The sequence below is a fragment of the Numenius arquata genome, chromosome 10 (assembly GCF_964106895.1).
Source record: "Numenius arquata chromosome 10, bNumArq3.hap1.1, whole genome shotgun sequence".
NCBI classification, from domain to species: domain Eukaryota; kingdom Metazoa; phylum Chordata; class Aves; order Charadriiformes; family Scolopacidae; genus Numenius; species Numenius arquata.
The window spans coordinates 22,952,579-22,969,745 of NC_133585.1; the positions used below are offsets into that span (position 1 = coordinate 22,952,579).

Here is a 17,167-nt window from a genome sequence, read left to right on the forward strand (position 1 = left end):
TGGATGATTTTCCTGCCAGCCTCTGCCATTCTGTGAGTCTGATCTGTCACTATATTCAAGGTTCAAATTTTTTCAGTATTATCAGTGTCAGGCACTATGCAGTAGAATTCCTGGAGAGGAATAAGCTCCCAGCCCAACTATGTTTTATAACATAAAAGTATAAAGTCATACAGCAGAGTGCTGTATAACTTTGGGTAACCAGAACTCCCCAAGATGTACATTTCCATGCAAGCAGTCTCTGTATTTGCATAATACTGAATCTTCTGAATGAGGTGTAACAACTTACATGGCAGCTCTCTGGCCCTGGAAAAGCCTGCTATAATCTTCTTTTAGCCCAATCACGTAGTGAACTGCTTCTGCCCATACCTTGCGCAGCTGAGGAATTGGCAGTTGGATTTTACTATCCTGTACTGAATGCAAGAAAAAAAATAATTGCACATAAATGAAAGGACAATTCTAGAAAAAGGCTTTAGTGCTTACATTCCTAACCTGCTTCAGGTACCTAAACCAAGGGATCAAGCCACATAAAAATTAAGCAGATCTTATGTGATGCTGCTTAAGCATGTATAAGCTTTTCATGTTACAGCTCCCTGGGTATTTGACAGACTGCTACCGGCCAGGCTCCCATGTCAACTCACAGCTACAACAGTACTCATTCCTTTGAGCACTTTGGCCTATTGGCACTAGCAGACATGGGGGGAAACATGCACAGGCATGAAACATGGCACAAGGCAGGACCCAGGGGTGGTTTTATCCAAAAACTCTATGTAATGCACTTGCCCAAGGTAGCAAAGCAAATATAATTTCTCTGTTTAATCAACATTTCCTCCCAGATTCCCGATGAAGATATTTAAGGGGAAAAGATGCAGACTTACATGTGTTCCCCTACAGAGACAGAGAACTGTCAGTACAGCTGGATATCAACAAATATGTCGTAAAAAGCCTTATCTCCAAGCGATTCAGCACAATGATGCCACGAGATGTGCCAGAATAAAATAGCCCAGGACACAGCAAAAAACCAATCAGGGTAAATGTGAGTGACAATAGAAGGAGAGAAGGAAAACCAGCACAACTTCTGCAGAGCCAGGCCAAAGAAAATAAAGCTATTTAACAGAAACAGTATGTCACAAGGCATTTCCTTTACATGCAGTATCCCAATAGATGTCTCCTGTCCCTTGACAGTATTTTTTCTTTCATGGAGGTATACAAGGTCCTTCCTACAAGTACATTGGGTATATTTATATGTACATTCATAGAGGTGTATTAGGTCCTGCAGATGACTGCTGTCATTTCAGGAGACATTGATGATGCCAGGGCCAGGCAGCAGCACCAGAAAGAAGAGGGACCAAGGAGAGCAGATCTCACCAGTATCCATGCTGCAACAGACAAGCTCTACTCCTAACAACTCAAGAGGGAGGAGGAGCCTGGACTCTTCTCAGACACTTGATTCTGCTTGGTGAGACCAGAAGTAGGATCAGCGCTACGGAGTTCTGGCCACACTATCACTAGAGCTAAAAACTGTTGGGAAGACATTACAACACTGCAGGTTTTCAACCTCTGCCAAGTGTTTCTGAAGACCAGCCCTAATCCATAACCTCCACAGGGAAACGACAACAGTTCTGCAACTTGTGCAACATGGCCAATTACACTGCTTTGGCTCTGTGATCAGACCAAGGAGGATTTCCTTATACAGGGCCTGAATGATGAGCAGCACAGAATGAGGGACCTGCTCCTTCATTTAGGCGAGACACAAGAGATGGATCACAGCTGAAATGCAACTATCCCCAACAGTACAGGGCAAAAACATAATCTGCATCCTCAGGGTGGTGATACAGGGAGAGCTGTATGAGGGCAACCGCTCATGAACATTCAAAGCATCCAGCCTCAGGAGACAGGACTACAAGGAACTGAACCCTGTTTGTACCCGAGCACAGGGAGGAGGGGAGAAAGAAAAAAAGGGATATGTGCACAACTTCTTTACACTCTAAACCCTAAGACAAGATATATCTATGTGGGCTATCACTCAAGTTCTGCAAACATTTCCCGGCACGATGGCACTGCAACACTCTGTGGGTGTGAAAGGACAAGACCCCTTAGCAGAGTAAAAAGCTGTGCAAATGAAATCACAATCCCCAAGTCAGAATCTTCCTTGGTAGATGAGAAGCTGCTTCTTGGTGGATGAGACGCCCAGTGGTGGACGAGAAGCTCAACGTGAGCTGGCAATGTGCACTGACAGCCCAGAAAGCCAACCACATCCTGGGCTGCATCAAAAGCAGCGTGGCCAGCACATCAAGGGAGGGATTCTGCCCCTCTACTCCTCCTGGTGAGATCCCCCCTGGAGCACTGCGTCCATCTCTGGGGTCCACAATATAAGAAGGACATGGGCCTGTTGGAACGAGTCCAGAGGAGGCCACAAAGATGATCAAAGGTCTGGAGCACCTCTGCTATGAGGACAGGCTGAGAGTTGGGGTTGTTCAGCCTGGAGAAAAGGTGGCTCCAGGGAGACCTTATAGCAACTTTCCAGTATCTGAAGGGGGCCTACAAGAAAGCTTTTTACAAGGGCATGTAGTGATATGAGGAGGGGTGATGGCTTCCAACTGAAAGAGGGCAGATTTAGATTAGATCTCAGGAAGAAATTTTTCATCATGAGGGTGGTGAGACACTGGAATGGGTTGCCCAGGGAAGCTGTGGATGTCCCATCCCTGTAGACCAGGCTGGATGGGGCTTTGAGCAACCTGGTCTAGCAGAAGGTGTCCCTGCCCAGGGCAGGGGGGTTGGAACTCCATGATCTTTAAGGTCCCTTCCAACCTAAACCATTCTGTGACTCTTTCCAGGATGTAGTGTGCAGACACATCAAAAGTTTCCCTCTCTAGGCTACAAGATTAGGTTGCACGTATTACCTCCCAACCCTTCAATCACTTTGTGGTTCTGTTTAAGCAGGGCAATGTTTACATTTAGGTGTTTAGGTGGGGCAGATGCTGTTCAGTGCCCACAAGGGCAAAAACCTTAATTGAATTCTTAACTTGCTCCATAAGAGAGTTCCCAAAGGGCAGGTAATAAATTCTCTGAACTGTTACATCTACAAAATGTGGAGATACAGCGCTGTAGATGAAACTTTGCTAGGCTGCTCCAGATTCTTAAACGGTCCTCTTTGAAGGAGAGAATGCCCTTCAAGATAATACACAGATTTGTGAGGCACATCTACTTTCATATTACATGAGAAGCAGTGCTCTCACTTCTCCCCTGTCGTCCAGCATACTTACCAATGTAATTTACACAGTCAGAAAGACTCCGAGAAGCAAAGGGTCCATCATAGACAGTTTTGCTTTTATCAAACAAATAGACCATGTAGCTATCCCAGCCTCTCTAGTGAGAAAAGAGAAGAGAACATCAACAAGACAAATGCCAAACATAGCTCCTACTAACCCAGAGGGTCCTGGTTATATCACTAACTTGTTACTGTGGGCAGACAATCTTCTTATCAGCTGCTTTAAAAAACTAGGTTTGATAGATCTCACAGAATCAGAAGACCCTTTGCTAGCAAGTTATTTTATTTAAATATTTAGATAGAGTATAACTATAGGAATCTACTTACATTATCTGATAAAGGAAATAATGCTAGACCTTAAGAATTACTATACTTACAAAGTGAACTGTCCCCAGTGGGAGAAGATTACAGCAATTTATCTTCCCTAAGATTTTTAAATTCCCTGAGAACGTGAAAGAGATTAAATGAACAGAATCATTCTTACTACGCCATCAATAACACACTGTGAAGCAGGTTTCCGAGGGTCCAGACAAATCCCTGTTTCCAACAGCAGCTCCTGATTTCCAGTACTTATTCCAGTTTCAAACTCAATCCGAATCTGAAGGGAATGAAGGCTTTCCTCAGGATGCAAGAGAAATGAAATGATCTTGGCAGATGTCATACTTAGAATATGTACTATCTGTAAAAAGAGTACAAGTTGATTAGAAGCCACTGGCTATCAAAGACAAAGGACATAAAGGCCTGGGAGGGAGTATGTAGCAATTAACATGTTAGATTGAGAGCATCAGTTGAGTTTCAATGACTACAACAATGAGGTTCAGAAGTAAAGCCCCACATCATAAACTCAAAGCCTGGGCCTGTAACTTTTAACTTAATGTCAGAGAAAATGACAATAAAATGCTCTAATAACCTTCACAAGCCACAATGCAGTTTAATTACATCAAAAGAATGGTGACAAGCTAGCATAAAGGACATCTTGAGCCTCATAGACTCTGATGCTGGCGAGAACTGCTCCCAAGAAAGGGAGTCCCATTTCCTCCATACAAAAAAGCTGTTACATACATACCAGTGCTTGTCTTCTCCTTGTTCTCATGGCCCTCTCTCTAGTTTTACTGTATCTGGTCAGAGACCATAAGACCCAAACCACACCATGATATACAGATTTTGACAAGTCCCAGTTATGGGCACAATATTTTGTGTTTCGGACTTTAATTCCTTTGGAATCCTACCAACTCAGATAAATTATCCTCTGGTTTCTACACGTTTGCCTCAGCTAGTCTTACTGCAGCAAAGCTCCAGTAATTACTTGAAGGAGAAGAGTCAGGTTAATGTAATCTCTGTTCTACTACAGGTACTACTATAGTTCATGGACCTGGAGGTCACAGCATCAGTAGTGGATTTCAGGAAAACTATTATCAAATATGAAACCGTTATCTGATCTTGTCAAGTTCTTTCTGAGATAACGGACAGCAATATAAGGTCATTCTTCTACTGCAAGAGTAAAGCTAGAGATTGATATTGCTAGTGATATATTGCCTTCAGATACGTACTGACAGGCCGTATATACACACACTGCCTGATATACCAAGAAAAACATCCCTCGTGATTCTTATGCAAAGCGTTTGACACTGTCCCACATGACATCCTAGTCTCTAAATTGGAGAGACATAGATTTGATGGATGGACCACTCGGTGGATCAGGAACTGGCTGGCTGGCCACACTCAAAGGGATGCGGTCAACAGCTCAATGTCCAAGTGGAAACCAGTGACGAGTGACATAACTCAGGGGCCCGTACCGGGACCAGTGCTGTTCAACATCTTTGTGGGAGACGTGAACGGTGGGATCGAGTGCACCCTCAGCAAGTTTGCCGACGACACCAAGCTGTGTGGCACGGTCGACACGCTGGAGGAAAAGGACACCATCCAGAGGTACCTGGACAGGCTGGAGAGGTGGGCCTGTGTGAACCTCATGAAGTTCAACCAGGCCAAGTGCAGAGTCCTGCACCTGGGTTGGGGAAATCCCGAGCACAAATGCAGACTGGGAGCAGCATGGCTTGGGGGTGTTGGTTGATGTGAATCTTGGCATGAGCCAGCAACATGAGCTCACAGCCCAGAAAGCCAACCGCATCCTGGGCTACATCAAAAGCACCATGGCCAGCAGGTCAAGGAAGGTGATTCTGCCCCTCTCCTCTGCCTTCGTTAGACCCCACCTGAGTTCTGCACCCAGTTCTGGGGCCACCAACATAAGGAGGACATGGACATGTTGGAGTGAGTCCAGAGGCCACGAAGATGATCAGAGAGCTGGGGCACTTCTGATGTGAAGACAGGCTGAGAGTTGGGGTTATTCAGACTGGAGAAGAGAAGGCTCCGGGGATACCCTATCGTGGCCTTCAATACCTAGAGGGGCTACAGGAAAGACGTGAAGAGACTCCTTACCAGGGAGTGCAGCGATAGGATGAGGGGGAATGGTTTTAAACTGAAGGAGGGTAGATTTACAGTGGAGATGATGAAGAAAGGGTGAGACACTGGAACGGGCTGCCCAGAGAAACTGTGGCTGACCCATCCCTGGAGGTGTTTCAAGACCAGGCTGGATGTGGCTTTGAGCAACCTGGTCTGGTGGGAGTTGTCCCTGCCCAGGGCAGGGGGGTTGGAACTCAATGATCTCTAAGGTCCCTTCCAACCTGAACCATTCTATGATTCTATGATCCTGCAGCTGGATGATGCCAGGATTATAGCTTTGCTCCACTGAACACGCTTTCTGTCCTCTGAGATACTTTCAGTAGGCCTTTAAACGCAGTAACAACCCTCACTCACCTTCAAATTCAGTATGTGATCCATTATTAGGAAACACTTTGGACGACTAGTCTCAGGATCTAAACCTCCACCTCTCTGTTGCGGATCCCAGTTGAGCATCAGTTGCAACCAATTTTCCATCGGTTCTACAATTACACTAAAACAGAAGGGCCATAAGAAAGTGAAGGCAGATACTCTACAACATGCAGTCCACTTAGGAAACTAGGGTCTTGTAACAGCAATAATGTACAACTCTTTGGTTAGAGGCCAAACATCCGCTGAACATAGGAGAAGAACTCATTTTGCTGCAGTCACTCATTCCAACAGTGGGGAAAATCTGGAAGGGGAGGAAAGCCCGTGCAGAGCAAGTATCTCCACTGTAACAATAGTCTTCACTGATCTCCACAGGAGCACAGGCCCATCCAACAGACCTTGCATTACACTTCTCCCTCTTCCCGACTCCTATTCATTGAGTCAAAAGCATCTAGATAAGGGGGAGAATTGGTTGGTTTCTTTGTGTTTGTTTTTTTTTCTCCAAAACTCATCTGTGATACACATAAAGTTGAATAGCTTTCAAAGCTTTGTCTGCAGAATAACCATCCCCGTGCTGCAGTGCAGCCTGGAAGGTCCTCCTCCAGGTTTATCCACACAAGCAGCATGTAAGTTTACTGTCAAGAACATCTTTAAAGACAGCATACAGTGCAAAAAGTCCAAAGCACTGGCACAAAAACATTTATTTCATTCTCAACTTAATTACTTTTCCTAGAAATTTGCCAGTGCCATGAGTTGTGCTGCACTACTGGGCACATCTAAAGACACAAGTACTAAATAAGTGCCAAATGATCAGAGTCTGACTTCTGACTTGGTTAATTCAGGATGGAGGCCCTCCTGGAGGTCTTTGGTCTGAGCCCTAGCCCACAGCAGGGCCAACGTCACACAGCTACAGCAGGCTGCTCTGGACTGCATCCAAGCAAGTCTGCGCAGTCCCCACAGATGCAGATCCCCCACTGTTCAGGGCCCTGTCCCACGGACACATCACCAGCTCAGGGAAACCTTTTTCCTGTGCCCGAATTTCATTTCCCTTGTAACTTGTGGTGTTGTCTTTCACCCTTTGCTTTGCCCCTCCAAGAAGAGCCTACTGTATCTGTAATGCCCCAATGGATAGTAGAAGTCCCGCTTTGCCTGCTCTTCACCACACTGAAGAAGCCCAACTTAAGGCCTTGTACGCTCTACTCAACAGGCTCTGACCGTCTTTTTGGCCTCTGCTGGACCTTCTGCAGTTTTCCAAACACAAATACTAGAAGCTTCTGCTTTCACTTGAGCTAACTCAAGTACTTGGTTTGAGATTCAATACTGTCAAGTTATTAGGGAGATGTTACTCGGTGACCATGGTAGAAGTGGTAATGGTAATGGGTGGACAACAGTCACAGAGTTCACACTGCAAGGTGAACTGCCATCATCCCACCAACTGCAGGGTGGGAGGCCCAAAGAATCAAAAAAGAGCTGAGTGGCTAGGGGCTATTCCTTAAGAGTAAATGGTAGCTTGACAGGAGCTTGAAACACTGCTTAGGAGAAATAAGGAGGACCTCTCATTGCTTGGGATAAAGGAGGAGGAGCCCTCAGTTTAAAAGATAAGCTAAAAATGATCACATGTAGCCACAAAGACATACTTACCCACAGAGGCTGTGAGGCTCTGGCAAATGGGTACTAAAGTGAACCTCCCCATTCATCTCTTCAGAAGCAAAGATATGCTTTGGATCCTTTTTCTTGATTTTTTCATGCCTAGAAAATAAAATTCTTTGTGGATATATCAACAATATTACTTTTGTAAAGGGCCAATTCCATATGGCAGCAGCAAAAAGCACCACAGTCTGGTAGCTTTAGAAAATAAACTCTTCTTTCAGGATCAAGACATTTCCAAACAATCCACTCAGAACACTTCCAAGAGGAAGAGGGGAGCCCTTGCAATTAACTCTGTCTCTGGAAACATTTTTCCACCTGCTTGCAAGGAGGTCTGGACAGCATCAAAAAAGAGTAACCTCACAGCCCAGGTGAACAAAGGACTGTATCACTACTTCCCATTATGTTTTTCTGATACCAATACACAGACTTGTTTGTAATTGTTTTTTGATTCAAATTTCACTTGTGAAGGAATTCTTATGACCAGAAGCTACCATACAATGTAATAAGCATTTACTAAAATACACATAAATAGCCAATCAAACTGTCATTGATGCTACTGAAGTATCAACGGCTTCTGCAAAGCTTAGCAGACCACGAGCCTCAGCATCTAATAAACAATAAATTGATCATTCTGGTGCATGCTGTCACCTCACAACACGCAGTAACTGTCATTTGTAGAATCATAAAATGGCTTGGGTGGGAAGGGACCTTAAAGATCATCTTGTTCCAATCCCTCCACCCTGGGCAGGGACACCTCCCACCAGACCAGGTTGCTCAAAGCCCCATCCAGCCTGGCCTTGAACCCCTCCAGGGATGGGGCATCCACAACTTCCCTGGGCAACCTGGGCCAGGGTCTCACCACCCTCAGAGTGAAAAATTTCTTCCTGAGATCTTATCTAAATCTAACCTCTTTCAGTTGGAAGCCATCACCCCTCCTCATATCACTACATGCCCTTGTAAAAAGTGCCTCTCCAGCTTTCTTGTAGGCCCCTTTCAGATACTGGAAAGCTGCTATAAGGTCTCCCAGAGTCTTCTCCATTCCTATTACCTGGCATCACCACTCACAGAATAAGTGTCTTACCAGGTAAATGGCTGTAGATTATGTAAGAAAGGTCTAAATCCTGCAATGCATTCGAACACCATCGTTCCAAAGCTCCAGTAATCAACAGTAACTGAGTAGGATTTATTCTCAAAGAGTTCTGGAGCCTAAAAAGGATCATAAAAAGATATTTCAAAAGTTTTCTTGCATTTCTGCAGAGACAAAGCTGCATATAGGCGTGCCTTTCAGTTTCAGAGCAGTGTGGGGACCCTCATGCAGCCCCCCAGTAGGCTGCCCAGTGGGTTGGGGCCTGGAGCACCCAATCCAGGAGGAGATGGGAGGGAGTCGGGCTTGTTGGGTCTGGCTGTGGGGATGTGGGCTGAGAGCAGTGCCCAACCATGGCACAGGAAGAGATGGAGGAGATGGATGGGGGCCAAACTCATCTTGGAAGTGACAGGTGATACAATGAGGGGCAACAGCCCCACATGACTGGCTGGAGGGTTCAGGTTGGGCACGAGAAAACAGTTCTTCCCCTGGAGAGGAAACACCCTTGGGACAAGTCCCCAGGAAGGTGCGGGATCTCCATTTTCGGAGGTCTCAGTGCTCAGCTGAGCCAAGACACAGCTGCCCTGACCTAGTGCTGGTGACAGTCCTGCTGCGAGTGGGAGGCTGGACAAAAGACTTCTATAGGCTCCTTCTATAAACACTTCTGTGATTCTATAAAATGTGGCAATACCACATCACTTGTATACATGGAAAAAACCAAACAATTCTTACCAAATATTGTAATGTTCCAACAAATGAAGTGCATAAACTTCCTTGATCCAGATCCTTTGCGTATCCCAGGTCTATTATTTTGTGAACAATCTGTAGACAGTTTAAATAGTATGTCTGAAGAGCAAATTCAGAGAAAAAAAAACAACCACCAAACAACCCAAAATCTGTGCAGTGACATCCACAGCATACACTCAAGAAGAGAAAAGCCAGAATGGAAATTTTGGAGAAATTCCGCAGCAAAGCTTCAGCATGTTACACGGTGTTAAGGCTTGCTGTTTCACCATGTAAGCTGGCGCTGTCCACCTATCTCAACTTAGACTCGACTTCATTTAAAGCAGCTTGCCAGTTACAGCTTGGTTGAATAGAGTATCTAGCTTTTTATCTGGGAATTGAAAGTTATTTGTTTAAAGAGTAACAATCAAGAAAACAGTTTTTACTAAGAAGTCCTTTAGGCTGACTCTTGGAACTAGCTTGATTTTACATGCAGCCCTCAAAGCCACAAACACAGGAATATGCTACAATCTCATATCATTCAGATTCTGTTCCTGGTAACAAGAACAGAAGGAAGCAAAAGTTGTTGGTTTCTAATAATAAAGAGTTAAGAATAAGGAAAATAGGATTTGTGGCTTCAAGAAGATGTAAACTTCTAATAAATTCACAGTTGAGATTTCAGCTCAGTTCACAAACTACTTGTCCTCTTTTATTTCTCTCAGGTAAGACGAAGCTGCTGACAACTTCCAGAAATGACAGTGGGAACACCACCGATAGAGGACACCTGACTTACCTTCCCACCTTCATCCTGAAGAACAATATTTTCAGGCTTTAAATCTCTGTGTATAATTCTGTTCTCGTGCAAATACTGGATACCAGACCCTGGAAGACACGTGTTTGATTTAATACAAAATAAACTCACATTGATTAAAGACACACATGATAAAAATCTAATATCCCTGACATTGGAGTTGACATCAATACATTTGCATTTTAAAGCACCATTAAGAATGATTGACTAAAGAGATTTGTCAGATTTATGCTAGGACTGAACTAGTTCTGTTTCCTCTGCTCCGCAGAAATGGAGGTTGCTACAGAGTTCAGGCGTCATGGCAGGTCACATCTTACAGGCAAGAGGGAAGGCAGCCAAATTCTTCTCAAACTGTAGAGTTACAGAATGAACCACAGCACACAGGCAAGTAAAACGGGTCTCCAAAATGTGCAGGCAGCTTGAAACAGCTCTGCATGTCCTCTAGCCTAAGATCTTGCTAAATTAACGTAAGAGAACAAAAAAAACTATTTATGTATGTGAGCACATCATGCAAGATGCTGATGAAAGAAAGCACTGAAATTAATTAAGCAAATGAAACGAGTTTCCCTTTGACCTAAAACCACTGCAAAATAGCAGCTGATAGAGCTTCTAGTATACTTCTACCCACTGCCAAAGCACCCCAATGCAAACCACCCCACCAGGGAAGGGACTCTTCAACTGCGATGAAACAGAAGCACAGCTAGAGCTAAAAAAAATGGTTCCTGGATAGCCTCTAGTTAAAGTCACATGGAGCAGCTGACCAAGGTGCCACCAGCAACACCCTGGTCTGCAATGCTGAATTTTGAAATTCAAGGCTTCCCCTCTGCTGGTGGGGGACTGGTCTGCTCAAAGTAACACCACTTCCATCACTCCCACTGCGAAAAATGTCTTAAAGCAGTCCTGGAATTTCAATCTATGTGGGGGCTTGTCCCCAGCTGGAACACAGGTTCCCAAACTCTCCATTCCCACATGCAAATTCCATGGCAGCACAAGCATTTTATGGCACTGTGTGATGAGCTTGATCTTGGGACCAATCCAGCTGGAAACCACTGAGAAATAAAAATAGTCCAGTTTTAGCCAGCCTGGTTTCCACAACCTGCTCCTCACAGGGGCACAGGAGTGGCTGCAATAAGAGAGGGAATAGGAGCATGTGCCCAAAAAAAGGCAAAGTTCAGGACTTTGCCTTGTGGCAATGGTCCACATTTCAACTGCCTTGAGGGGACTGTGGAGCCACTAACAACAGCAAAGAGAAACAAGAGAAATCCTGCCTGTGAGAAGGGGAAAATCATTACAGGTTTACCCAAATAACAGCACTAGGTGCTAAATAAAAGATTATCAAAGTGTTTTCTGCAGGACATCGCCACAGACAAAAAGGCAAAAGAGGACTTCCAAAGTTTGTTTGTTTTGGGTTTTAAGTCATTATTTTTCAATCTTGGTGATGTGCAAGTGGAAATAAAAGAAAAGGTCCCATGAAAGGCCCAAGGCAGGTATTGTATTATTGTATTTTCTCAACTCCATTATGGGGCATTTTAAACTTTCTTATTCTGATTGCACATTGTGTAAAGCCTACTCCTAACCAGCCATGACTGTAAATTCATTATGGGATTACGTTAAGAACATTCAACCGATATGCCTTGTGCACAGTTCAAACAATTTCTTCCACCAGGGAGAAAGTCCAGAACCTTCACTGATTTACCAGTCGTTTATACCATTAACAGCTTCTAACTTGCATTTCTTCTCCACTGCATTTTCAAGTCTTTGCGAAAGACATTCAACTTCTTATGAAGACAACAGACCCTGTTCTACAGGTGCAAGGGCAATAAGGATGAAGAAATGCAGAGCCGCACTTGATTTCAGGACCTCTGCAACCCTTCTGAGCGCTGAAAGAACAGAAGCCCAGGACAATGTCCAAAATGCTTTCTCATGCCAAGACCAGCTCCATTCCTACAAGCAGAGATGGATTATCTGTAAGAGAACTAAGAAACCCATGAGCTCTATTGAGGAGCTCTCCTGGAAAGCTGACTTGCTAGAGAAACCATCTGTAGGCATCACCCTCCATCAGATGACTGTCCTCCCCAAGGTGCCTAAGAAGCTAAGCACTTCATGATGGAGGGGAAGGTCAGTTTCAAGTCTCCCATTCTTTAGTTTCTTACAGTGCTTGCTCTCAGTGGTCAAGAACTTGGCATCAAGCAAGCTAAAGCTCAACAGTTTTAAAAATAAGGTATTTATGAAACGCTTCTGGAGACCATCAAGTTTGTGTCACAGAATCCATGGATTACTACAGCCTTGGGAAATGGCTTTAAAGCAGGCACCCAAAGGTATCAGATTAAACTGTTCCCTATGAGCAGTGCTGTCATCTTGGGCTACTCCTGTACAGGTTTGCTGCCTGCTCCCTTTCCAAACTGCAGAATCTGAAATCCACGTGATATCAGACACCTGCTGAATGCAGAAACAAGTTGATGTCTGGCTAATTCTCATCCTGTCATCACTCTGCCGTCCTGTAGGCTGCTGTGGGACCTTCCCTAGGTTACGTTCCTTCAAGTGACATGCAGTTTGGCATCTCCAGAGCCATGAACAGAAACAGGGTTTGAAGGGAAAATCGTGACCTTAACAAAACAAAATATTAAGGTCATAGCTACATACAACTGACCACTACACAGCTTTTCCAATCTCATTCCACAAGCATATCATTAGTGCACATTTCTTGTCTCTGTGATCAGCAGGGATACCAAGTCCATCCACTGGAATAGAAATTGGATTTAACACTCTGTTCTTGTTAATCCCCTTTTCAGGGTCACCTGAAAAAGCAAAATGCCATTACACATAGCAAAAAAAAAAAGCACAACCCAAAACACAAGAAAAGCATTAGACTACATACCAATGTCACTAAGCAGAGAAAGTATTTGACTTTCCTTAAGTCCACAGCAGTTTTCTGGTTTGTTTAGCAACTACAGTAAAGAAAAAGATGTTTAGACCAACAGTGCAACAGTTAACATCTTCCATCTCCTGCTGACGTGAGAGAAAACAGCACAGGTTAAGTATAACTCTAGTTGAATGAGGTAGTTGGCTTTGTGAAATAAAAGGACACGGAGAAAAGAAAACAACTCAGAACAAAATGAAAATTCACTGCACAGAGATGAGGTTGAAAAGAAGATTTGGGCTGCTAGAATAATACCACAAAAGCATGAAAACCATCAGAAAGCAAATGGGCAAGAGACATTGGCAGGGCCAGACAGCTGCAGGCAACTGGGAACCTGAGCCTCCTGGAATTTGCTCATTCCTCATCTGCTCAAATTTGGATTGATGAGATTTGGGGACACCCCACATCACAGAATGGGTTGGAAGGAACCTTTAAAGGTCACCTAGTCCAACCCCCTCTGCAGTAAGCAGGGACACCTTCAACGAGATGAGGTTGCTCAGAACCCCATCCAACCTGGGCATGAATGTTTCCATGAGTGGGGCATCTACCACCTCTCTGGGCAACCCGGGCCAGTGTTTCACCACCCTCATTGCAAAAAAATTTCTTCCTTCTGGAAGAGTGTAGATTTAGATTAGATATCAGGAAGAAATTTTTCACTATGAAGGTGGGTTGGAACTAGGTCATCTTTAAGGTCCCTTCCAACTCTAACCATTCTATGATTCAATGACTCTAATGGAGCTTGTTCTATTCCGTGTGTTGTAGCCAAGTGATACCCCGCCCTATTGAAAAGTGACCCAGGTACCAGCCCTTGCTCCAAGAGGCTGCCAAACACTGTGCAGCCACCTCCGTAGCCACCAACACTGCAGGCACCTTAAAATCAGCAAAGGGCACATTCTCCAATAATAGCGCTACTGCCACAGGCTGCCACACTCCACACAAGTCACCTTCTGCTCAGAGTGCTCAATCACTGGCTAGCTCTGCCCTGGGACACAGACTCCTTTCTGACCGAGCTCCCACGAGAAGAAGCTGCTCAACACTTCAGCATGCTGGCTCCTATGTCAACCACCTAGTTCAGCCGGAGCTAAAAAGCAGATCATTGGCCTGTGGATCACTGGAGTGTCCCGGTATGCATCACGACCTGAACCCTCAAGCCTGCCTCCGTTCTACAGAGCTTCTTTATCTCTTTTATCCCCTAGTGAAAGGTGTGGCAGAATCACCTTAGGAATCTCCCTCATAATCACTGTCTTAATGACCTGTCAGTAAGCAGCTTCAACAATTTCCTGCATATGCCAATCAACATGTGATCTGATTTTTTGATCACTACACTGAAGGCTTCTACAGATCATTGAGGCACACCTCTGCACTGTAGCCACTCCTTCCATGAGGTACCCTCACGTTTTTGCCCGCCTCCCACACTTTGGGCACCACCAGTCAAACCTCTATGGTGGAGAAGCCAAACTTCAACATCTCACTCCTTAAGTTCTGGGTAAATGGCAGAAGGAGAGGGGCAAAGTCAGAAATCAAGCTCAGAGCCCAAAACACTACCAATGATGCCAAGTGAGCATAAGAGAAATATTTAAAGAAAAGCAGGATCAGAAATGAAAAAAAAAAATGCTTTTTTTTTTTCTTTAAGGGACAAAGCATTACATGTGATCAAATGAAATAAAGCATGTTACTTCATAAATTGTCCCAGCATCTATGCAACTTCTAGGTGTCCTTGCCCAGGGCAGGAGGGTTGGAACTAGATGATCTTTAAGGTCCCTCCCAACCTAAACCATTCTATGATTCTACGAAAACCAAACACACCGGGTGCAAGTATCTACTTGAATTAATGCTAAAGGAGTTCCATGGAAGTAGACACTGCTTTAGGATAAAAGAGTATCTGCCTTTGTATTGTTCTATGTCCTCTGGTTTCAAAAACACAAGCCTCATTTCCCACATGTGGCGTTTTTCCACTTTACATTTACTTCCCCACGCCTGTACCTAAAAAGAAAAGGTGCCACAGAACATACATGGTTTTACAGACAACCACAGTTACAGAAACACCATTAACCCCACTTATTTTGCTAAATATCGCAAAGCAAACCAGACATTACCTTCCGGAGGTCACCCCCTGAACAATATTCCATTGCCAGAAGAGGAACGTCGTTAACAAGAAAGTTCATCTCCTCAGGAACTTCACAGGCTCTTACTACATTGGGATGGTTCAACCTAAGCACATGGAAAGCTGAATGAAAACCCTGACTCCTCTTTTGGAGGAATGAGATAACAGACTGTCAACCACCCATGTTTTATGTTTCAGGTACAATTTCTGTTTCCCTTGCTGAGAAATACGCTCTTCAGCTGGTACCTACCAGTATTCAAATGCATAAAACCTGTACTTTGAGAATACACAAACCAGCGATGCGCAGGACCAACATTTCAAAGTCAAGGCACAAGACTCGGATGATGGGGATCCAGGCTCAAGTTCTGGATTCCTGCGCATTCCTGGCAAAGTTGTCACATATTGTGTTTCTGCATGTGGGGACAGTTTCCTCCTGGTCCAAGGGTTTCATAGAAATCCATTAATGCTTGTGTAACTGTACGAGGAAAGTACAACCAGGCAGGTGAAATCCATGCACGCAGGGAAGGATTCATTTCTGCAACTGAATTCCAACAGCTGTTTCCTGATTGTCTCTAATATACATTCCTCTCAGGAATAAAAGACACATCCAGAAGGAAGTGAAGACAAGTTATTTCTCTGTACACCTCTGGAAGCCACCACAAGAACAGCTGTAGCTGTGCAGCTCAGTGCTTCCATTCAGAAAGCAGAGTGAAATGCTAATGAGAGCAGCTATCACCAAGCCCCGACTTACAAACTCAGGTTGCCTGCAAGTGGTTTCCTCCAACACTAGTGCATACAGTGAGCAGGTAAGGATGACAAGAAGGCAGAGTAGGAGCTCAGGAAAGCTCTGTGCAGCAGGGGCACTACAGGCCTTGGTGAGGACAACTTGGAACACAACCAAGCGGTGACCCTGCTCCCACCAGTGAGATGGAGCATTTCACGCTTCAGGATCTCTCTCAAAAAGGGAGGAGGAATTCTCAGGTCAAGGGAGCCACTGTATGAGACCCTGACACCCTGCTCACACCCACAACGACAAACCTGGCCAGCTCTGGTTCACAGGCACATCAGAGTGACAGGCTGAAGAGAGGGACAGTGGGCAGCATAGTTTCTCATGAAAAAGTGCTAGGAGACATTACTCTGTACCTGTGGGGGCGCAACAGAAAAAAACCCCAATTCCTAGCTCCCTGGTTGCTAGGTCAAAGAGGAACTGCATGGTATGGGAATACGTGGGTGTCCTCATGTTACCACATGAAAACCCAGTGCACTGTGTGGTGTGAGTTTGGAGGAATTTAGTTATCACCAGGGAATGGACAAAAAGCCCAGGCAGCACTACAGCGCAGAGGGTTCCAATGTTGCTACAGCTCCGAAGCCATGGCATCAGCTAGTACAGCACAGCAGAACCACCTGGACATCTTAGGATGACAGATAAACCAGCGCAGAGCTGCTAGGTGACAGGCAGACCCTCAGCCCAGCCTGGTTCAGGGATTGGCTGTCCCCACTCCCCGGCTGATCCAGGGACTGGTTGTCCCCACGCCCTGGTCCCTCAGCCCGACTGGTTCACGGACTGTCCCCTGGCTGCCCGGGCCACGCCGTCTCCTTCCTCACTCACTTCTTCATGATGTCGATCTCGTGGCACCAGCGGTCCTTGTTCTTGACGCTGAGCTCCAGACGGCAAGACTTGATGGCCACCCGGACGCCCGAGTCCTGCGGGACACAGCGCCATCAGCCGCCCCAGCCCTGACCGCCCCGGCCCTGTCCGCCCCGGCCCACCCCGCCCGGCC

At 45.2% G+C, this 17,167-nt stretch overlaps 1 protein-coding gene across 1 annotated transcript in view; it reads right to left on the bottom strand.

The window, feature by feature from the left end:
• CHUK (component of inhibitor of nuclear factor kappa B kinase complex) overlaps positions 1-17,167 on the bottom strand; it is a 33,688-nt gene that overhangs the window by 16,155 nt on the left and 366 nt on the right. Inside the window, exons 2-12 of the mRNA XM_074155205.1 lie at positions 16,996-17,090; positions 15,379-15,493; positions 13,241-13,310; positions 10,345-10,433; positions 9,561-9,650; positions 8,826-8,950; positions 7,736-7,843; positions 6,083-6,218; positions 3,753-3,947; positions 3,264-3,366; positions 287-410 (exon numbers count right to left, since the gene is read on the bottom strand). Coding sequence (XP_074011306.1) covers positions 287-410; positions 3,264-3,366; positions 3,753-3,947; positions 6,083-6,218; positions 7,736-7,843; positions 8,826-8,950; positions 9,561-9,650; positions 10,345-10,433; positions 13,241-13,310; positions 15,379-15,493; positions 16,996-17,090 — 1,250 coding nt within the window. The remainder of the gene's footprint in view (positions 1-286; positions 411-3,263; positions 3,367-3,752; positions 3,948-6,082; positions 6,219-7,735; positions 7,844-8,825; positions 8,951-9,560; positions 9,651-10,344; positions 10,434-13,240; positions 13,311-15,378; positions 15,494-16,995; positions 17,091-17,167) is intronic.